At 41.6% G+C, this 23,737-nt stretch overlaps 2 protein-coding genes across 3 annotated transcripts in view; both read right to left on the reverse strand.

Annotated features, from left to right (window-relative positions):
* The window catches only part of LOC121379871 (PDZ and LIM domain protein 2-like), a 40,570-nt gene extending 31,150 nt beyond the window's left edge, over positions 1 to 9,420 (reverse strand). The window contains exon 1 of one of the 2 annotated variants that reach the window (XM_041508531.1): positions 8,928 to 9,420. In XM_041508531.1, the coding sequence (XP_041364465.1) occupies positions 8,928 to 9,092 (165 nt within the window). In that variant the 5' untranslated portion in view covers positions 9,093 to 9,420. The remainder of the gene's footprint in view (positions 1 to 8,927) is intronic. The other variant, XM_041508530.1, reaches the window with a different exon arrangement.
* Positions 9,421 to 20,772: 11,352 nt separating this feature from the next.
* Positions 20,773 to 21,138, reverse strand: LOC121379582 (serine/arginine-rich splicing factor 2-like). Its single transcript, XM_041508229.1, has one exon. The coding sequence runs from the start codon at positions 21,136 to 21,138 to the stop codon at positions 20,773 to 20,775; it is 366 nt and encodes a 121-aa protein (XP_041364163.1).
* Between the last annotated feature and the right edge of the window lie 2,599 nt (positions 21,139 to 23,737).

The raw sequence follows: 23,737 nt of genomic DNA on the forward strand, positions 1-23,737 counted from the left end.
CTCTCTCTCTCTCTCGTTACTAAACAAAAGCTACTTATACAGTATAGCAGGGAGAACAATATCTACACCCAGGGTTCCTCGAGGTATTTCCAGATTACAAAGTCGCGACCCCCTTTAGAATCCAGGGCCCGGTAACATAAAGCACTCGTAGCACTTACGTCAGACGTACACCATACATAATGTGCGGCGTACGTCTGACGTAAGTGTTACGAGTGCTTTGTGTTATCGGGCCCAGGCCCATTTCACTAAATATCGTAAGTTTACGTCTGCTACTAGCCGTTATACCGGTCATGCGTTTGCACGTGTTTGGCATCAATTTCATTAAGAAAATGACATCATAACGGAAACTAGAGTATTTTAAAGACAAACGAAAATGAAATATGTGTTCTTCTAACTATATTTTAAATTGTTGAACTATAATAGTAATAAGAATTGTGCTTTAGTCGTAGATTTACGATTACGTGCAAAACTAGGCTTACGATGTTTTGTGAAATTGGGCCCAGCCACTCCACAAACCTTCCCCATTCCATGCTGATATCACGATGTTTCGTATAAATACGACATATATCTGTGTCTGAGGTAGGCTGTTGATAGTGTACAGAAACGAGTTACTGACAATAACAAATGGAATGCATTATGACCCTGACGCGGTGTGCGTTATCGACTTTCATGACCTACATTTACTACTGTCCTCGTTCACATCCAGTATGCTGAAAAGCAAATCGGTACTAAGAAATCTTCACCAGTAGGTTCCAACAACTACAAGCAATACTGCGTTTAGAAGAGAAAAGAGTAAAACAACAGAAAAGGGAGCTCCTACCCCTACCCCTATCCCCCAAAAAAATCCACAAAAAAAACCCCACCAAAAACAAACCCCACAAAAACAAAAAACAAAACAAAAAACAAAACAAAAAACACACACCAAAATGCACAAAAGAGAAGAAAATGCCCCCGAATTCCCCTAAGAATGAACTTCCCATTCATGAGCCAAAGGCCGTGGTATGTACTACCCTATCTGCGGGATGGCGCATATAACAGATCGCTTGCTGCTAATCGAAAAAGAGTAGCCCATACAGTGGCGACAGCAGGTTTCCTCTCTCAATATCTGTGTGGTCCTTAACCATATGTCTGACGCCATATAACCGTAAATAAAATATGTTGAGTGCGCCGTTAAATAAAACATTTCCTTCCTTCTTTCCCCCATAACCGTTTTGTATGCCTATGCCCAAAACAATTTAATTATAATTATCAGTTACCAATTGCAATTTAAAAATATTTTGTCCTCTAACAACATTGTTTATGTTATTTTATTTCAGTTTTTCACTCGAAACAATTTATTGACACCTATCCGTGTGCTATTCCATTTAAAACTTAGTTTTCTGTTTGAAATTTAATAATTTATTCACACATATTGAATATGAAATATATTTTCATTGTTTAATCCACTACACATTTTCCAGCAACTATACAACCTAAAAATGTGCAAAATATTATCTTCTTATTTATTTTTAGAAATTAATTTGATTTTCTACTACGGGTGAGGGGAGCAAAGTATTATTTTCAGAATTATATTAACAGTGCCCACTGCCTTTCACGCCCGCTTCCGATGTATATTCAAATGCCAATATGGACGCCAAATTTTGCTCGTGCTCCGGTGACCTTTCATTCGACAAATGAAATCATCGTTAAACTAACGACGAAAATGTGTTGGCAATGGGTCATGTCAGACCTACAGACAGAAACATCCAAATCGACGTGGCAGTAAGTTCGAATCCAGGGTTGTATCTAGCCTCAAAATAACTGGGGTAGGGTGGGGGGTGGGGGTGGGGGGGTCGAGCGAGCAGTAGAATATATGAATCGGCATTAGAACCAATGAACCAAGGCGCAGTAATTGAATATTTTCTATAGCTAGAAAACATATGGACCTTTTAAAGTAAAAGGACATTTCTTTTTCATAGACTTTTTATTTTATCTTGGAGGAGGGTGAGTGCCCCCTCCCCGCTCCCACTGGGTATCGCCATGTAGTTTCATACTGGACTGTTACCAAACTCTAAATGCCAATCCGTACGTGGACCATTTGTTTTGTGTAGTAAAAGTCACGTGTGGCTTTGCATGCAAAAGAACACACGTGTGGCTTTGCATGCAAAAGAACACACGTGTGCTTCCACATGCAAAAGATAAACATTACGTTACAGCATTTCCGAAAACCTACTTATTATCGAACCCACACAACCCAAGAGAATTTGTATTCGTGATAGTGTGCAGTTCCTTGATTTATGAGTTACACAAGGTGCACGCCAGTTAACGATGACAAGGAACGACAGGCACCCTAATTTGGCACAGTGCAAACCGATACCCTTCTTAACTGGACAAATTTCTTTTCGTACCAAGATGTTTATAACATGATATACTACAGTAATACTGGTAAATACTAAAGAGCACCAGTATTGCCAGGCTAGTATTTCGACCTTGGGGTTTTCTGCCGAGTGGCAGCGTTGCTGTGCTGTAGATGTCGGAAGTGTGAGCGAACTGATCGGAACCAGATCGCTGTATAGGTTGCATTGCACCAAAGAGGGAGGGACGTAACCCAGTGGTAAAGCGTTCGCCTGATACGCGGTCGGTCTAGGATCGATCCCCATTGGTGGGCCCAATTAGGCTATTGTTGATCACAGTCAGTGCACCACGACTGGTATATCAAAGGCCGTGGTATGTGTTATCTTATATATGGGATGGTGCATATAAAAGATCCTTTGCTACTAATGGAAAACATGTAGCGAGTTTCCTCTCTAAGACTATTATGTCAGAATTACCAAATGTTTGACATTAAATAGCCCATGATTTATAAAGCAATGTGTTCTAGTGGTGTCGTTAAACAAAACAAAACTGTACCAAAGAAAACGTTCTCCAAGTTAGGAGATGCACTTTATCCAATATGTATGGAGTAAAAACAGCTGCCGTTCTGATTGGACATGATATGTGGCATTCATCATTTGTGCAAATACTATTTATATCCACTGCCAATAAACAAATACACTTTTTATTTGTTATACGGCTGTTATACAGTATATACAAGAGGTTGAAACGTGTGCAAGGTATCCCCAAAAGTGTACCTGCGATTTTCAGCAAACATTAGGGTTACTAATAAAAAAACCCATTAATTAAATCTCTTAAATGGAATGTGACCCCTATTTTCTTACAGGTAGATTAAATGTGAGGTTCCACACGTTTTATTGGTATTCTGCCTGGGTGTGTTGATACGCTGCTTATATCAGTTTTATTAGTAAACGTTAACATTATCGGCAATATGATTTGAATTGGTGCATTGGAACCAATACATATACCTGCTTCTGGATGCAATAAACACATTTGATGAAGTCTCCGAGGAACTTTGTAGGTTAATATATATGACATATGTTAAAGTTTTACCTACTTAAACGCAGTGAAAAACATAAAAACATGTTTTCAAAGCTATGTTTACTTCCATATTTATCATACGCAATGGGCGGGTGGTAAAGCGCTCGCTTGATGCGCGGTTCGTTTGGGCCCATTGGTCTATTTCTCGCTCCAGCCAGTACACCACTACTGGTACATCAAAGACCGTGGTATGCGCTATCCTGTCAATGAGATGGCGCATATAAAAGATCCCTTGCTACTACTAAAAAAGTAGCGGGTTTCCTCTATATGACTATATGTTAAATTACCAAATGTTTGACATACAGTAGCCGATGATTAATAATTCAATGTGCTCTAGTGGTGTCGTTAAACAAAACAAACCTTTTTACACATATGTTTGAAAATGGTTTAACGACACCACTAAAGCGCATCGATTTATTAATCATTGACTATTGGATGTCAAACATCGGGTAATTTTGACAAGAAACCCGATACATTTTTCCATCAATAGAAAATGCTTTTAACATTTACAATTATCAACTTTCTCAGCGGCTATAAAATACTGCAGGCGAACGTATAATATAGTTGTTAATTTTAACAAAAAAAACAAAAACGTTTCCACTAAAACCACCTTAAAATGGAAGTGTTATCCTACAGTGTTACAGAGAATGTTCATAAAAGCATACAAGGGAACTTTGAGGGGAGGTTTGGAGGGGTGAAAATTAATATAGGTCTATAATAAAATTATAACTGTCGCAAAATTTAGGGGGGGCTGGTCCTCTGCCCCCCCCCCCCCCACGCCAGATCCGCCCCTGCAATTACTTGTGAAGTACAAGTTATATGGTCAAAACTAGGCGGTGCTTAATTAATGTCCAGGCTAGAGATTTCGAAGCTATCTTAGCGCTACGATATCGTCAAACCGTCGTAAGCTATGACTTCACAACGACGCATGCTATACCCTACGACGGTTTTACGATATCGTAGCGCTAAGATAGCTTCGAAAATCTAGGCCCTGGTGTATGGCTAAATATTCGACGTTTCGTCAGTATAAAACCAACATCCTCGGAAGAATAAACAAACACTGGTGAGATGTAAACCAGTAAGGGTTAAAATAAAGAAGGCTAGCTTCAAAGTTAATTCAGTTGGCAATGTGCTTGGATGAAGTATATAAACATACATGAATACCAAGACTTTCTTTTTCAATTTTGATGAACCATTTTAAAATATGCGTCAAAATTACCTTTGAAAGAAATTGCGCAACATTTTCTATTTGGCTTTAATCCTGCAGGACATTTACAAATTCAATAGCACCAAACCCAACCCTCGTCTGCTACCGACCCTGGTTGTGATGCTTGTGCTCCCTTGCACATGTCAGCGCGGACGACCCCCCTCTCGCATCCCCACCCCCAAACGTTTTCCTGTCCTGAATGGAGGAGACGGCCAAAGTCAACACCTATGCCCATGACAGGCGTGTGCTACAACAGCTTGTTCTGAACGTACATGTTAAAACCTATGACCTGACATGACCTGACCTAAGATTGCTTGTCAGTTCAAAGTTTGTTTTGTTTAACGACACCACTAGAGCAAATTGATTTATTAATCATCAACTTCTGGATATCAAACATTTGGTAATTTTGACATAATAATATTATAATCTTAGAGAGGAAACATGGTACATTTTTCGTTAGTAGCAAGGCGTCTTTTATATGCACCATCACACAGACAGGATAGCACATACCACAGCCGTTGATATATCAGTCATAGTCTGGAACGAGAAATAGCCCAAATGGGGATCGATCCCGGACCGACCGCGCATCAAGTGAGCGCTTTACCACTGGGCTACGTCTCGCTCGTTGCTTCTTAGATACTACATAAATAATAAAATATGAACTTTCAATCGAAGTAAAATCAAATCTTACTGGTCACTCACACTCTAGGTCTCCGCCAGATCTGATCAAAGCAAATGTATGTAATCATGGTCAGGTCAGGTCATAGGATTTTACGTGCACATTCAGAGCAAGCTGTTGTAGCGCAAACCTGACATAAGCCAGCTCCTCTGTCCAGGACAGGAAGAGGGATGGGGTGGTTGGGAGAGGGGACCGCCCGCACTGGCAGGAGCAAGGGATCACCAGCAGCCCGACCGGAGTCGGTAGAGGGGGGGGGGGGGGGGGGTAGTTCTGGTGCTATGGAATTTTAAATGTCCCGTAGGATTAAATCTAAAGGAAAGTTGCGCAGTTTCTATGAAGGAAATTGGGCGCATTTTTGAACGGTTCACCAAAATATAAAGGGGAGCTACGTATAGTTTTGAACTTAGTATGCCGAGAGTAGCTCGTTAATGTAATCATGAGTGCAGACGACCTTATATCCCATGGGCGGATCCAGGATTTTGTAAAGGGGTCGCAAAATTCTAAAAGGGCAATTTAAGTTTATTGAGGGCAAATGAGCCGAGCTCCGAAAGGGAACGAGATCTGTACAGGGGTTTGGGGGCATACATCCCAGAACATTTGGAAATAAAGATGCTAAAAGACGCGTTTTCATGTTAATTTAGTGTTGTATATTGTGGGCGATAAATTAAAAAATAAAAGTCATTAAAAAGGGCATTTCAAACAAGCCGAGGATGTCACGGGACCAATGTACTCCTCACTCTGGATCCGCCAATATATCCAACCAATCAAAACACTGTAGGCATAAGCGTGGTCGTAGTCTACAGATAAATAAGAAATGACGCTGGCTAATGTCAGATCTATTAACATGAGATTGGACATAGTGCAGGTGGTCCCTCCTTCACCCACCCCAAACCTTTCCTGTCCTGGACGGAGGAACCGGCTGAGGCCGGTACTTGTGCCCAGGACAGGCGTGCGCTACAACAGCTTGCTCTGAATGTGCACGTCAAACCATTTTCCTTCCTTCCATGTCATAAAGTGATTTCAAGGGCGAGACGCATGATGCGCGGTCGGTCTACGATCGGGTTCCGTTGGTGGGCCCATTTGGCTATTTCTCGTTCCAGCCAATTTACTACGACTGGTATATCAAAGGCCGTTTTATGTGGTATCCTGTCTGTGGGATTCTGTATAAAAAAAATATCATACTACTAATGGAAAAATGTAGCGAGGTTACGCTATGTCAGAATTACCAAATGTGTGACATCCAATAGCCGATGATTAATAAATCAATGTGCTCTAGTGGTGTCGTTAAACAAAACACACTTCTTTTTTTCCCCCACAGACAGGGTAGCACATGCCACGGTCTTTGATGTCCCAGCATTTAATTTGCAAGACAGTGGATAGCAGACTGGGGAAGGGTGTTCGCATCGAATACGTAAATTCAACCAACAGTAAAAAGTAAAGTTTGTTTTATTTAACGACGCCACTAGAGCACACTGAGGCTACTCTTTTACGACCGGCAGCAAGGGGTCTTTTATTTGCACTTCCCACAGGCAGGATAGCACAAACCATGGCCTTTGTTGAACCAGTTATGGATCACTGATCGGTGCAAGTGGTTTACACCTACCCATTGAGCCTTGCGGAGCACTCACTCAGGGTTTGGAGTCGGTATCTGGATTAAAAATCCCATGCCTCGACTGTGATCCGAACCCAGTACCTGCCTGTAGACCGATGGCATAACCACGACGCCACCGAGGCCGAACTTGAACTAACAGTGCAACATGTATAATTTACCAACGATAGTGTGTTGCTTTCATATACTACTTGCCTGCGGCTAAACTGAATCTAGAATACAGCCCTAATTAATAACACACTTCTACTACAAGTGCAGGGAGTGTACGTTATAATAATCATTATTTAAGCAAATGTTTTTATCATCATCATCATCTTCATCGTCATCATCATCAATACATATCATTACCACATATTAATAATTTATTAACACTCACGTCTGTGCTGTTATTTATTTTGTTTAAGGGAAAGAAAGTTAAAATTTGTTTTGTTTAACGACACCACTAGAGCTCATTGATTTATTAATCATCGGCTATTGGATGTCAAAAATGTGGTAATTTTGACATATTCTTCGAGAGGAAACCTGATACATTTTTCCATTAGTAGCAAGGGATTTTTTATATGAAACATCCCACAGGCAGGATAGTACATACCACGGCCTTTGATATACCAGTCGTGGTGCACTGGCTGGGACGAGAAACAGTCCAATGGGCCCACCGACGGGGATCGATCCCAATCCGACCGCGCATCAAGCGAGCGCTTTACCACACAGACATATAGTGCAGCACTTGGTTGATAGGGTATGAGTGCAGTGGCGTAGCCAATATTTTTGCACTGGAGTGGGGATAGGGAGGGGTAAACACTCTACGTTCTTTTACGCATATTGTGATAGTGGTGGCAAAAAAATGTGTGATGGGGGCATGACCCCATGCCCCCTTGGCTATGCCAGTGAGTGGGTGGTGTTGGGATACACACACACACACACACACACACACACACACACACACACACACGTATATCCAGTGAGGAGTCTATTCTACAAACTATCACATAACCCACGAGTGCCATACCACTGAGATAACGTACATCCCGTTTTGATTGTGCGAAGCTAACACATTTTCTACATGGAACCGCTGATGATCCGGAACCGTTTCATATTAGTGAACGAGCGGCGGATATAGGATGGTGTAGGGGGGCGCTTGCAAATTCAGAAAGGAAGTAGTATACATTTGGATATTTAAACGGGTATAATAAAATAGACAATAATTCGACCTTGTTGTGTTGTTGTTGTTCGTTGTTGGGTTTTTGTTTGTGTGGGGGGGGGGGGGGGTTGTAATTAGGCTGAAATTAGGCCAAGGCTCTCTGAATGGAGAGCCAATACGTGTCATTATAAACGTTTTCTTTTATATATAAATCAATGGAAAAGATGCATCTTGATAATTTTGTTTTTCTATAAGACGAGGGAGCGGGACGTAGCCCAATGGTAAAACGTTCGCCTGGTACGAATCGGTCTGGGATCGATCCCTGTCGGTGGGCCAATTGGGCCGTTTCTCGTTCCAGACAGTGCGCCACGACTGGTATAACAAATGGTGTGATATTGGCTATCCTGTGTGGGCGAAAATACATATAAAATATCCTTTGCTACTAATGAAGAAAATGTAGCGGGTTTTCTTTCTAAGACTATATTATGTCAGAAAAAAACTAATGTTTGACATCCAACAGCCGATGATTAGTAAATCAATGTGCTCTGGTGGTGTCGTTCAACAAAAACGTTTTTAACTGACTACATGACTAAAAACTAAGATATATAATATATGACAGATTTATATGTCAGTTTTTAGTCATCTGGTCAGACATATTAAGTAAGTTACCGCTGTTTATGATGATGATGATGATGATGATGATGATGATGATAATGATGATAAAAAATAATTATGGTGATAATTATTCTGATAATAATTCCTTTTGTAACAAAACTATATTAAAAAATTAATAATAGTATCGAAACAATTTGCATTCATTAATCATTCATACAAATAAAAATTAAAAAATTAATGAAAGAAAACATAAATGTCTTACCTTTTGTATATGAAGACATACACCTTGATCCCGACCCCCTTGTATTCGAAAGCCCCACGGCGTACTCGTGTTCTTCCTCCTGAGGTGTATGTTGACCGTCCCGTCCCCCGGGTTCGAGTCTTCTCGCCGTAGTGTTATGAACACCGGCCCTCCTCCCTTCGACATTGCACAAGGAATGATTCAGGTGTAAACAAACCTGGCTGTTAGTCGCGGGTAAGTCTTACTAACTCAGGCCAGTACCGCCTGCAAGTTATTTACCTTTTTCTCGCACTGAACAATACCATAGTCGACTTCTCTCCCCTTCTTGGCAGCGTCCAACAGGTGAAATAAGCTATGGGGCCTGATAAAAACACTGACTTCTCGACGCAAAACTGTGTCAAGCTGTCCGCATACATCAGTTGGAATGTGAATGACGTTAATTTAATTTGATGAAACGATTGACAAGTTTTTAGGACGTGTCTTTCGGATGACCCCAATTTTACGGGACGCCAACCGAGACTTTCTATTATAACCCCGCTGTGAAATTCGTGGCATTGTAACGTTGTTATCAATCAATCAACGCGTCTGCTTTGATAAGAACATTATTTATGTCCACGTGATAGGATAATTTCATTTGGCGTAATTATATAATTATGTGACCGCAATAAAGGAGGGTTTAAGGCTGCGGAAATGATTCATCGGTTGAAGTTTTAATTTCTGCGCACATATATATAATGTATCTCTGTCATCGTTTAACATGTACACTATCTGTGTACAAGATGCGGGAAATAGTCCAGTTGTAAAGCGCTCGACTGATGTTAGGTCGGTCTAGGATCGATCCCTGTCAGTGGGCCCATTGGGCTATTTCTCGTTACAGCCAGTGCACCACGACTGGTATATCAAAGGCCGTGGTATGTCCTATCCTGTCTGTGGGATGGTGCATATAAAAGGGATCTTTTATATGCCCCATCTTTTGGGGTCACTTTAGTGATCACCTGACCTGTTTAGGGGCATTGAATTCACCCTGCACCAAATGGTGCAATAGTGTTGATGGTGTTAAAACCAGAGCCGGTTTAAGGATCCGGTTCCCTCCCATTCTGCCTACAACCCACTTTGCCTACACCCATTTTGCCTACAACCTAGTATGCCTGCACTCAGTTTGCCAACAGTATGAAAAAGTGTCATCCCCAGTTAAAGGGACAATCCTGAGTTTGCTGCAATTTTTAAGATGTTATCGACTAACAGAGACTTTTTAACGATTGTAATTACATCTCAAATATATTTTTCTGCATAAAATATTAGTGGCTGTATATTAAATGTGTTTCTGATCGTTCTAATATGTTTTACTAGGTTAAATTTCATTTTATTTCCTAAAATATATTTTTTCGTACGTACGAAATTATTTGAAGACAAAATCCAGTTTTGTCTTCTTACAAATATTAAGACGATCAGAAATACATTGAATATACAGACGCTGATATTCTAAACAAGAAAATGTATTTAATATGTAAGTTTAATCATAAAAATATTTTATTTTTCGGAAACATCTTACAATGCAGCAAACTCAGGAATGTCTCTTTAATAGTGGAATGATCCCTATTATTTTGTGTCTCAAAATAATCGTTTTTGTTGTGTAATAATCGTTTTTATAATAAAACATGTGTTTGTCATATTATTTTGTCATGTTATTTTATACATAGGGACCATACATGGAATGTTTCACTTTTAACTGGGGATGTCGTCCTTTCATACTGAGTGAAGGCAAAGTGGGTTGTAGGCAAACTGAGTGTAGGCAAACTGACTGTAGGCAAACTGAGTGTAGGCAAAGTGGGTTGTAGGCAAACTGACTGTAGGCAAACTGAGTGTAGGCAAAGTGGGTTGTAGGCAAACTAACTGTAGGCAAACTGAGTGTAGGCAAAGTGGGTTGTAGGCAAACTGAGTGTAGGCAAACTGACTGTAGGCAAACTGAGTGTAGGCAAAGTGGGTTGTAGGCAAACTAACTGTAGGCAAACTGAGTGAAGGCAAAGTGGGTTGTAGGCAAACTGACTGTAGACAAACTGACTGTAGGCAAAGTGGGTTGTAGGCAAACTAACTGTAGGCAAACTAAGTGTAGGCAAAGTGGGTTGTAGGCAAACTGAGTGTAGGCACACTGAGTGTAGGCAAAGTGGGTTGTAGGTAAACTGAGTGTAGGCAAACTGAGTGTAGGCAAAGTGGGTTGTAGGCAAACTGAGTGTAGGCAAACTGAGTGTAGGCAAAGTGGGTTGTAGGCAAACTGAGTGTAGGCAAACTGAGTGTAGGCAAAGTGGGTTGTAGGCCAACTAACTGTAGGCAAACTAAGTGTAGGCAAAGTGGGTTGTAGGCAAACTGAGTGTAGGCAAACTGAGTGTAGGCAAACTGAGTGTAGGCAAAGTGGGTTGTAGGCAAACTGAGTGTAGGCAAACTGAGTGTAGGCAAAGTGGGTTGTAGGCAAACTGAGTGTAGGCAAACTGAGTGTAGGCAAAGTGGGTTGTAGGCAAACTAAGTGTAGGCAAACTGAGTGTAGGCAAAGTGGGTTGTAGGCAAACTGAGTGTAGGCAAACTGAGTGTAGGCAAACTGACTGTAGGCAAAGTGGGTTGTAGGCAAACTGAGTGTAGGCAAAGTGGGTTGTAGGCAAACTGAGTGTAGGCAAACTGACTGTAGGCAAACTGACTGTAGGCAAAGTGGGTTGTAGGCAAACTGACTGTAGGCAAACTGAGTGTAGGCAAAGTGGGTTGTAGGAAAACTGACTGTAGGCAAACTGAGTGTAGGCAAAGTGGGTTGTAGGAAAACTGACTGTAGGCAAACTGAGTGTAGGCAAAGTGGGTTGTAGGCAAACTGACTGTAGGCAAACTAAGTGTAGGCAAAGTGGGTTGTAGGCAAACTGAGTGTAGGCAAACTGAGTGTAGGCAAAGTGAGTTGTAGGCAAACTGAGTGTAGGCAAAGTGGGTTGTAGGCAAACTAAGTCTAGGCAAAGTGGGTTGTAGGCAAACTGAGTGTAGGCAACGTGGGTTGTAGGCAAACTGAGTGTAGGCAAAGTGGGATGTAGGCAAACTAAGTGTAGGCAAAGTGGGTTGTAGGCAAACTAAGTGTAGGCAAAGTGGGTTGTAGGCAAACTGAGTGTAGGCAAAGTGGGTTGTAGGCAAACTGAGTGTAGGCAAACTGACTGTAGGCAAACTAAGTGTAGGCAAAGTGGGTTGTAGGCAAACTGAGTGTAGGCAAACTGAGTGTAGGCAAAGTGGGTTGTAGGCAAACTAAGTGTAGGCAAAGTGGGTTGTAGGCAAACTAAGTGTAGGCAAAGTGGGTTGTAGGCAAACTAAGTGTAGGCAAAGTGGGTTGTAGGCAAACTAAGTGTAGGCAAAGTGGGTTGTAGGCAAACTGACTGTAGGCAAACTGACTGTAGGCAAACTGACTGTAGGCAAACTAAGTGTAGGCAAAGTGGGTTGTAGGCAAACTAAGTGTAGGCAAAGTGGGTTGTAGGCAAGCTGACTGTAGGCAAACTGAGTGTAGGCAAAGTGGGTTGTAGGAAAACTGACTGTAGGCAAACTAAGTGTAGGCAAAGTGGGTTGTAGGAAAACTGACTGTAGGCAAACTGAGTGTAGGCAAAGTGGGTTGTAGGCAAACTGAGTGTAGGCAAAGTGGGTTGTAGGCAAACTTACTGTAGGCAAACTGAGTTTAGGCAAAGTGGGTTGTAGGCAAAATGGGAGGACACCGGGGAGGGAGAAATGACCTGGGGAAAATAACTGTACACATCATTGCGCCCCCCCCCCCCCCTCCAAAGCGCGGGAAACGTAGCACGTGCTACATGAATTAAAAAGCCAAACTTGTAGACAAAATACACGAACATGGACAAATATATATAGACAAAAACTGTTAAATATAATATGTAATGGATGTAATTATTTTAGCAGATTTTTTGTCGCAGTGCAACCAGATAATTTAAAAAGTATTTCTAAAACGTTGTCTATTGCAAATTTGTTGATTATAAATTATGTTTATGGTCATATATAATAATACATTATTTATTATTTTTTAAAAACCAAAAACATTCAGCGTGTTTCACTTTGAGAACCAAAGTAAACAATTAAGAAATACATTTTTCTTAGTGTTTCATAATACCATACATGTTAATTATATTTGTTCAGCATACTGGCATACATACCATACCATCATGTTAACTCACAGAAAAAGAAAGAAAGAAGTTTGTTTTGTTTAACGACACCACCAGAGCACATTGATTAATTAATCGTCGGCTATTGGATGTCAAACATTGGGTAATTCTGACTCGTAGTCATCAGAGGAATCCCGCTACATGTTTCCTAATGCAGCAAGGGATCTTTTATATGCACTTTCCCCATAGATATGAAAGCACATATCACGGGCCTTTGACCAGTTGTGGAATACTAGTTGGAACGAGAAAAAAAAAAGCCAATCAGTTGAATGGATCCACCGAGGTAGGTCCATTCTGCGACACAAGCACCTCAAGCGAACACCCAACTGAGCTAACCCCCTCCCCCCCGCCCCCCGTGGTTCCATTCTGCGACACAAGCACCTCAAGCGAACACCCAACTGAGCTAACCCCCCCCCCCCCCCGTGGTTCCATTCTGCGACACAAGCACCTCAAGCGAACACCCAACTGAGCTACCCCCCCCCCCCCCCCCACCGTGGTTCCATTCTGCGACACAAGCACCTCAAGCGAACACCCAACTGAGCTAACCCCCCCCCCCCCCGTGGTTCCATTCTGCGACACAAGCACCTCAAGCGAACACCCAACGGAGCTAACCCCCCCCCCCCCACACACACACACACACACACACACACACACACTCCCCATCCCATCCTCTACAAACAATTTCTTCAAAACGATATCACAGGACTTAATATGATGACACTTAGTTTTTCCTTACTGAATGCATGAAACGTCGGATAGATTCAGTTCATTTTCAACTTATTTTCGTGCTTGTATCCAATTAAGGTTCAAGCACGCTATTCTGGGCACACACACCTCAGCTATATGGGCTGTATGTCCAGGACAGTGGGTTAGTTGTTAGTTGCTAGTGGTTAGTGAATGAGAAGATGGTGAAGTGGTTTTACACCTGCCCATTAAGTCGTTAAAACTCGCTCTGAGTGGGAGCCGGTACCTGGCTGCGAACCCTGTACCTACCGGCCTTATGTCCGATGGCAGGCCTACAGGAAGCAATCAACAATTCACACGGCCCTCTTAAGGGCCACCTACATCTCACGAATGAGAGCTTATACTTAATTCAAATACATCAACGTTATAAGAATAAGAATAAGAATTTATTTGCGTAAAATGCGTATGTGGGCAATTCATTCATTTCAACTTATTTTCGTGCTTATATCCAATTAAGGTTCAAGCACGCTGCCCTGGGCACACACCTCAGCTATCTGAGCTGTCTGTTCAGGACAGTGGGTTAGTTGTTAATTGTTAGTGGTTAGTGATATACAAGAGGGTGTAGTGGCTTTACACCTACTCACTGAGTCGTAAAAACTCGCTGTGGCTGGGAGCCGGTACCGCGATGGCTTAACCACGACACCACCGATGCTGGTAGTCGAGTAGATTTTTGTTATTAGTCAGTGGACGTAATAGAGAAAATTATGCCACAGTGTTTAAAAACTAGGGTCTGTTGTTTTAAACTGATCCATTAATTCACTCACTCATCAGATGTGTGGAGGTGGGAGTGGGGAGGAGGGAGGGAATGCATTTTCAAATGGCTGCTTACTAAGATGTTTTTATATTGTATACCCAGTTAAGGTTCAAGAATGTTGTCATGGGGACACACCTCAGCCACTGGCATCCCCACCTCTTTTTTCCCACCACATTATATATTTTTTTGTCACCCCATAACATGATAATGTCGTTGAGTACACCCCCACCCCCCAGTTGACCCCTGAGCTGTCTGAGCTATCTGGGTTGGCTGTCTAGGACAGTGGGTTTAGGGTTAGAAGAAGAAAAATCAGTTTAGTGGCCTTACTAGTACATGTACATTTCGACACTGAGCCGTTGAAACACTGAGTAGGATCTTGAACTGGGAATCGAACCCAGAACCCTCCACGTCATGTGTGATACCATCATGAATTGTTCTACTTAGAACCCATACATCAGGCACGTGTGCTGAGGGAGGGTTTGGTGAGTCGACACCCTACACCCCACTCTGCTCGAATGTTTTTTATTTTGTTTCCACTACATTTTCCAGGGGAGTATGTCTTGATCCCTAATAACCCTCCCCTCTCCCACTTAAAATTTCTGAATCCGCCCCCGTGCAGATAGTGTAATATCTTATCCTTACCTAAAGGGAATTCATTGGTTGAGCACTATAGTTTTAAATTTAATATTTTTTTACAAACAAAAATGATAAATTATTAGGACTAATCACCGAGTGTGTGTGTGTGTACGTGTGTACATGTGTGTGTGTGTGTGTGTGTGTGTGTGTGTGTGTGCGTACATGTGTGTGTTTGTGTGTAAGTGGGTGTGTACGTGTGTGTGTGTGTGTGTGTGTGTGTGTGTGTGTGTGTGTTGTTTGTTTGTTGCTCTTCTTTTTTCCAATACAATTGCATTATATTGCAAAATAGAAAAACCCAAGAAACACCTAACCAGCCAGATCAGACATAAGAAAGGGTGACTTTAACACAACTTATGTCACAGGTAAAGTGTTCGACTTACACCCTTTTAATACGGTATGTACTTGAATTTCTCAGAAAGGAGGTGCTTGTCCCGGATCGTTTTGGTTTTTGCTATATCCTATGACTCCAGTGGTGAGGTTTCATTTCAAACTTGTTTTCGTGCTTATATTCAATTAAGGTTCGAGCACGCTGTCCTGGGCTGCGAATCCTGTATCTACTATCCGATGGTATAGTGGTAATATTACTGTGTGTGTGTGTGTGTGTGTGTGTGTGTGTGTGTATGTGTGTGTCTCTCTCTCTCTCTCTCTCTCTCTCTCTCTCTCTCTCTCTCTCTCTCTCTTTCTCTCTCTCTCTATATATATATATATATATATATGTATATGTGTGTGTGTGTGTGTGTGTGTGTGTGTGTGTGTGTGTGTGTGTGGATGGGGGTGGGATTAGTTCAGAAACAGTGTTGTAGGATCAGTCCCGCTTGATGGATCATTTAGGTTTTGTCTAAGCCTGTCCTCAACAATTGGCATATCATTGGCCGTGGTATGTGCTGTCATGATAAAACAAAATGCATTTTATATTAACATAGGGTTACGGCCATATTAAGACAGTGATGAATTTTACTTGTAGAATGCAGAAAAGTGCATGTCAGGACATCTGCATTGACCATAGTTTGACACCCAATAGCCGATTTATTTTTCGTGCTGGGGTGTCGTTAAACAGCTACTCTATTCTATTATATTCAGGACATCTAGTTTTCAAAAGTATACTGGGGAGTTTACCCCCGAACCCCCTAAAAACTTTGCTTTGTACCCTCGATCTGTCAGCACCCCCCCCCCCCAATGTCTACTTGTATATGTAAACAGGGCCGTACCCTCCGGGGGGGCAGGGGGGGCAGCTGCCCCCCCCCTGAGAATCTTGTCCTTTTTTTTATTATTATATATCTCCAGTAATAGCATAGAAATGTTTAATCTTTATAGTATGTTAAAAATTATTTATAAAATTTAGTGCCCCCCCCCCCCCCCCCCCCCATGGATTTTGGTCAGGGTACGGCCCTGGTAAACCTAGCCAAGTAGCCTACTCTTACCATATGAGCAAGACGGACATTTGCAATGCATTATAACTGTCGAATTGTCCGTCTTGGTCTCTTACGGTCAGAACAGTAGCCTACTCTTACGATTTGTACAATACGGACATTTGCAATGCATCATAACTGTCCAACTATCCGTCTTGCTCTCTTACGGTCAGAACAGTAGCCTACTCTTGCCATATGAGAAAGATAAGACGGACACATTTGTAATGCATTATAACTGTCCAAATGTCCGTCTTGCTCTCTTGCGGTCAGAACAGTAGCCTACTCTTGCCATATGAGAAAGATAAGACGGACATTTGCAATGCATCATAACTGTCCTAATGTCCGTCTTACTCTCTTACGGTCAGAACAATAGCCTACCCTTACTATATGAGAAAGACGGACATTTGCAATGCATCATAACTGTCCCAATGTCCGTCTTACTCGCTTAGGTCAGAACAGTAGCCTACCCTTACCATATGAGAAAGATAAGACGGACATTCGCAATGTATTATAACTGTCCCAATGTCCGTCTTGCTCTCTTACGGTCAGAACAGTAGTCTACTCTTACGATTTGTGCAATACGGACATTCGCAATGCATTATAACTGTCCAAATGTCCGTCTTGCTCTCTTGCGGTCAGAACAGTAGCCTACCTTACCATATGAGAAAGATAAGACGGACATTTGCAATGCATCATAACTGTCCCAATGTCCGTCTTACCCTCTTACGATCAGAACAGTAGCCTACTCTTGCCATATGAGAAAGATAAGACGGATATTTGCAATGCATTATAACTGTCCCAATGTCCGTCTTACTCTCTTACGATCAGAACAGTAGCCTACTCTTGCCATATGAGAAAGATAAGACGGATATTTGCAATGCATTATAACTGTCCCAATGTCCGTCTTACTCTCTTACGATCAGAACAGTAGCCTACTCTTGCCATATGAGAAAGATAAGACGGATATTTGCAATGCATTATAACTGTCCCAATGTCCGTCTTACTCTCTTACGATCAGAACAGTAGCCTACTCTTGCCATATGAGAAAGATAAGACGGATATTTGCAATGCATTATAACTGTCCCAATGTCCGTCTTACTCTCTTACGATCAGAACAGTAGCCTACTCTTGCCATATGAGAAAGATAAGACGGATATTTGCAATGCATTATAACTGTCCCAATGTCCGTCTTACCCTCTTACGATCAGAACAGTAGCCTACTCTTGCCATATGAGAAAGATAAGACGGATATTTGCAATGCATTATAACTGTCCCAATGTCCGTCTTACTCTCTTACGATCAGAACAGTATCCTACTCTTGCCATATGAGAAAGATAAGACGGATATTTGCAATGCATTATAACTGTCCCCATGTCCGTCTTACTCTCTTACGGTCAGAACAGTAGCCTACTCTTACCATATGAGAAAGACGGAAATTTGCAATGCATCATAACTGCCCAGCTATCCGTCTTACACTCTTACGATCAGAACAGTAGCCTACTCTTGCCATATGAGAAAGATAAGACGGACATTTGCAATGTATTAGCACAGTCCAAATGTCCGTCTTGCTCTCTTGCGGTCAGAACAGTAGCCTACTCTTGCCATATGAGAAGATAAGACGGACATTTGCAATGCATTATAACTGTCCAAATGTCCGTCTTGCTCGCTTGCGGTCAGAACAGTAGCCTACTCTTGCCATATGAGAAAGATAAGACGGATATTTGCAATGCATCATAACTGTCCAACTATCCGTCTTGCTCTCTTACGGTCAGGACAGTAGCCTACTCTTGCCATATGAGAAAGATAAGACGGACACATTTGTAATGCATTATAACTGTCCAAATGTCCGTCTTGCTCTCTTGCGGTCAGAACAGTAGCCTACTCTTGCCATATGAGAAAGATAAGACGGACATTTGCAATGCATCATAACTGTCCTAATGTCCGTCTTACTCTCTTACGGTCAGAACAATAGCCTACCCTTACTATATGAGAAAGACGGACATTTGCAATGCATCATAACTGTCCCAATGTCCGTCTTACTCGCTTAGGTCAGAACAGTAGCCTACCCTTACCATATGAGAAAGATAAGACGGACATTCGCAATGTATTATAACTGTCCCAATGTCCGTCTTGCTCTCTTACGGTCAGAACAGTAGCCTACTCTTACGATTTGTGCAATACGGACATTCGCAATGCATTATAACTGTCCAAATGTCCGTCTTGCTCTCTTGCGGTCAGAACAGTAGCCTACCTTACCATATGAGAAAGATAAGACGGACATTTGCAATGCATCATAACTGTCCCAATGTCCGTCTTACCCTCTTACGATCAGAACAGTAGCCTACTCTTGCCATATGAGAAAGATAAGACGGATATTTGCAATGCATTATAACTGTCCCAATGTCCGTCTTACTCTCTTACGATCAGAACAGTAGCCTACTCTTGCCATATGAGAAAGATAAGACGGATATTTGCAATGCATTATAACTGTCCCAATGTCCGTCTTACTCTCTTACGATCAGAACAGTAGCCTACTCTTGCCATATGAGAAAGATAAGACGGATATTTGCAATGCATTATAACTGTCCCAATGTCCGTCTTACTCTCTTACGATCAGAACAGTAGCCTACTCTTGCCATATGAGAAAGATAAGACGGATATTTGCAATGCATTATAACTGTCCCAATGTCCGTCTTACTCTCTTACGATCAGAACAGTAGCCTACTCTTGCCATATGAGAAAGATAAGACGGATATTTGCAATGCATTATAACTGTCCCAATGTCCGTCTTACCCTCTTACGATCAGAACAGTAGCCTACTCTTGCCATATGAGAAAGATAAGACGGATATTTGCAATGCATTATAACTGTCCCAATGTCCGTCTTACTCTCTTACGATCAGAACAGTAGCCTACTCTTGCCATATGAGAAAGATAAGACGGATATTTGCAATGCATTATAACTGTCCCCATGTCCGTCTTACTCTCTTACGGTCAGAACAGTAGCCTACTCTTACCATATGAGAAAGACGGAAATTTGCAATGCATCATAACTGCCCAGCTATCCGTCTTACCCTCTTACGATCAGAACAGTAGCCTACTCTTGCCATATGAGAAAGATAAGACGGACATTTGCAATGTATTAGCACAGTCCAAATGTCCGTCTTGCTCTCTTGCGGTCAGAACAGTAGCCTACTCTTGCCATATGAGAAGATAAGACGGACATTTGCAATGCATTATAACTGTCCAAATGTCCGTCTTGCTCGCTTGCGGTCAGAACAGTAGCCTACTCTTGCCATATGAGAAAGATAAGACGGATATTTGCAATGCATTATAACTGTCCAAATGTCCGTCTTGCTCTCATGCCGTCAGAACAATAGCCTACTCTTACCATATGAGCAAGACGGACATTTGCAATGTATTATAACTGTCCCAATGTCCGTCTTGCTCTCTTGCGGTCAGAACAGTAGCCTACTCTTACGATGTGAGGAAGACGGACATTCGCAATGCATCATAACTGTCCCAATGTCCGTTTTACTCTTTTACGGTCAGAACAGTAGCCTACTCTTACTATACGAGCAAGACGCACACTTGCAATGCAGTACAGTGGGTGTATTTTAAAACTGAATCGGAAGTACAATTTATGTATACATTTATGTTATTATTGTGCTGTAGACCCTACATAAATGTATATTATGTTTATTGCTTTGCCCATATAGTCGGCCTCAGTGGCGTGGTGTTTACGCCGTCGGACATAAGGCTGGTAGGTACAAGGTTCGCAACCCGGTACCGGCTCCAACCCAGAGCGAGTTTTAACGACTCAATGGGTAAGACTACTACATCCTCTTCTATCTCACTAACCACTAACAATTAACAACTAACCCACTGTCCTGACAGCCCAGGGCAGCGTGCTTGAACCTTAATTGTACATAAGCACGAAAGTAAGTTGAAGTTAATGAATTGCCCCATATACGCATGTTACGCAAATAAATTCTTATTTTTATATGAACGTTGATGTATTTGAATCAAGTATAAGCTCTCATTCGTGAGATGTAGGTGGCCCTTAAAAGGGCCTTGTAAATTGTGTTGACTGCTTCCTGTAGGCCTGCCTACATTCTGCAATCCTCCTCGATTATCTTACTCAACCGCGGCCTGTGTGGGAGTGGGTTCCTGTCCTGTCGCGGACTTGGGATTTCCTTTTGGATCTGCCGGTGCCTTTGGCTTCTTCCCACCTTTTCCTTTTCTTTTTCCGCCTTTCTTTTTTTTGGAGCTGGCTCCTCGCTTTCGTTTCTTTGAATGAGATTTAGACTTTTTGCTTTGAGACCTCTTTCGCTTACTTCCCCTCGAACGACCTCGGCTCCTGGATCCGCCTTTTGTCCCACCTCTCTTACTCGTCTTGGCTTCTACCGGAGACCTAGTTCTTGATCGAGTCCGTGATCTGGACACAGATCGGGATCGGGATCGGGAAGAAGTGGATCGCGATCGCGATCGCGATTCTGTCATTTTGATGTTTTCAGTTTCCAATGACTTAAAAAATGAATGACGTCATACAATGCGTCAGTTATATTTATAGCAGTCAGACGGACGTAACAGAAGCTACTTACGAGTTTGTTTACGTTAACGTCTTGTCGTCTATTCCAAACAGTTTTGTGTTTGTTGATAGTGTGTTTCTTTAACATATTAAAATGACAACATCATCTAGTCTGTTATTAACTAGTTTTATGCACTGAATAAAATAAGTACTTGCAGTTTTAATGTAAGTTCTTGTATTATATTTGGCTAAATAGGTATTTATCACAGTTGTTGGTTAAAAACCCACACCATATTTGTTTTCAACAATATATTTTTAGCTGGAAATGAGACAGCATACACATTATGGTATATAATACTAACAAGAAAATTACTTATATATTTAACTATTACAATACCAGATGAAAACTTATAAAATCAATTTAAAGTTACCGGCCTCGATGGTGTCGTGGTTAGCCTAAGTCATCGGACATAAGGCTGGAAGGTACATGGTTCTCAGCCCGGTACCAGCTCCCACCCAGAGCGAGTTTTAACGACGCTATGGGTAGGTGTAAGGCCACTACATCCTCTTCTCTCTCAGTAACCACTAACAATTAATTAACAACTAACCCAGTCCTGGACAGACAACCCAGATAGCTGAGGTGTGTGCCCGGGACAGCTTGCTTGAACCTTAATTGGACATAAACACAAATATAAGCTGAAATGAAATAAAGTTAAAGTTTGTTTTATTTAACAACACTACTTGAGCACATTGGATGTCAAACATTTGGTAATTTTGACATAATAGTTTTAGAGAGCAAAACATTTACACATTTCTATTAGTAGCAAGAGGTCTTTTATATGCACCATCCCACAGACAGGATAGCACATACCACGGCCTTTGATATACCAGTCGTGGTGCACTGGCTAGAGAGAGAAATAACCCAGTGGGCCCGCCAACGGGGATCGATCCTAGACTGAAAGCGCACCAGGCAAGCGCTATACCACTGGTTTACAACCCCCCACAAATATAAAGCAGTCTTCATTACAATTCTCGATTCACCATTCCTACTCAGGACCCATATTCACAAAAAAGTGTAAATTTACGTCTACGACTAGCACTTACGTCTGCCGTAGATTTACGTTTACGTGCAAGAAGCACCTTATTCTCAAAGATGGTCGTAAATGTAAACGTAACTTAGTTGGATGTAAATCTACGATTTAACACTCTCACTGGAGTAATTAATAAAAACACATTAGAAACGATGGCTACCGAGTAAATAACAAATGCGCAAAACGCAATTTTGTTTGTCGTCTGCTAACAATAACATTGCGAACAGTGAACCATGGCAGTTTGGTATTGGTGGGTATCCGCGTTTTGGTACGAACTTGAGGACATTTCTTAAAAAGGAAAAGATAACTCAGGAGAATTTGGCCGAGTCAAAAACATCCGTTCGATCACGAACAAAAATATCGCGTTCGCCATCGCAAACTGCTTCATTTATTGGAAATACTGCTAGTTTCCGTAAATAATAGTAAATAACGGCGATCGTGCTTGATTTATTATGTGTACACAACTTACGTGCAGCGTTAGTTGCAACCTGAGGCACTCATATTTACGTCCAACTTTACACGTAACTTACGTTTTCGTTGTTTCGTGAATAGCTCTTCAGTCGTAGATTTACGTTTACGTGTAAAACTAGGCTTACGATATTTTGTGAATATGGGTCCTGTTCTCCAACTATGAAGTTGTGTATAGAGAACGTCATGATTGATCCCCACCCCACCCTCGGGGGCTACAATCAGACCTTCGTTTTTGAAAAACCCAGGAGCGCTAAAAATCGCACTCCTCAAAATGCTTACGAGGAGGGGATGGGTGTGTGTGTGTGTGTGTGTGTGTGTGTGTGTGTGTGTGTGTGTGTGTGTGTGGAAATCACACACCTCAAAATGCGGAGGGGGAAATTGCACCCCTCAAAATAATCAGAATTAGAGGAAAGAGACAGAGGAATTGCACCCATGAACATGATTAAGTTTGAGGAGTAATGATTTCTAAATTAAATATCTTAAGGGTTAATGTTTTGTGTTTTCAAAATAAATATCCTAATTTAACTAATATGATGGTTATTCTCAAAGATGAAGGAATGGGCCATTGCAGTCTTACACAAGAAAAAGAAACACCATGAACACAATATTTATCGATTTCTTATGTATTATATGCATATCATGTTGCATTACAATTCTGAATCATGATTGCCCATTAGACTATTTCTCGTTCCAGCCAGTGCACCACGACTGGTATATCAAAGGCCGTGGTATGTACTACCCTGTCTGTGGGATGGTGCATATAAAAGATCCCTTGCTGCTAATCGAAAAGAGTAGCCCATGAAGTGGCGACAGCGGGTTTCCTCTCTCAATATCTGTGTGGTCCTTAACCATATGTCCGACGCCATATAACTGTAAATAAAATGTGCTGAGTGCATCGTTAAATAAAACCTTTCTTTCTTCTTTTTTTTCTGAATCATAATAATCTGTTGACTATTTATGAATAAGGAATTGAAACTAATTTGTTTGTGCTTATTCTGTTTTATTTAAA

Source organism: Gigantopelta aegis, chromosome 8 (genome assembly GCF_016097555.1).
Source record: "Gigantopelta aegis isolate Gae_Host chromosome 8, Gae_host_genome, whole genome shotgun sequence".
NCBI classification, from domain to species: Eukaryota; Metazoa; Mollusca; class Gastropoda; order Neomphalida; family Peltospiridae; genus Gigantopelta; species Gigantopelta aegis.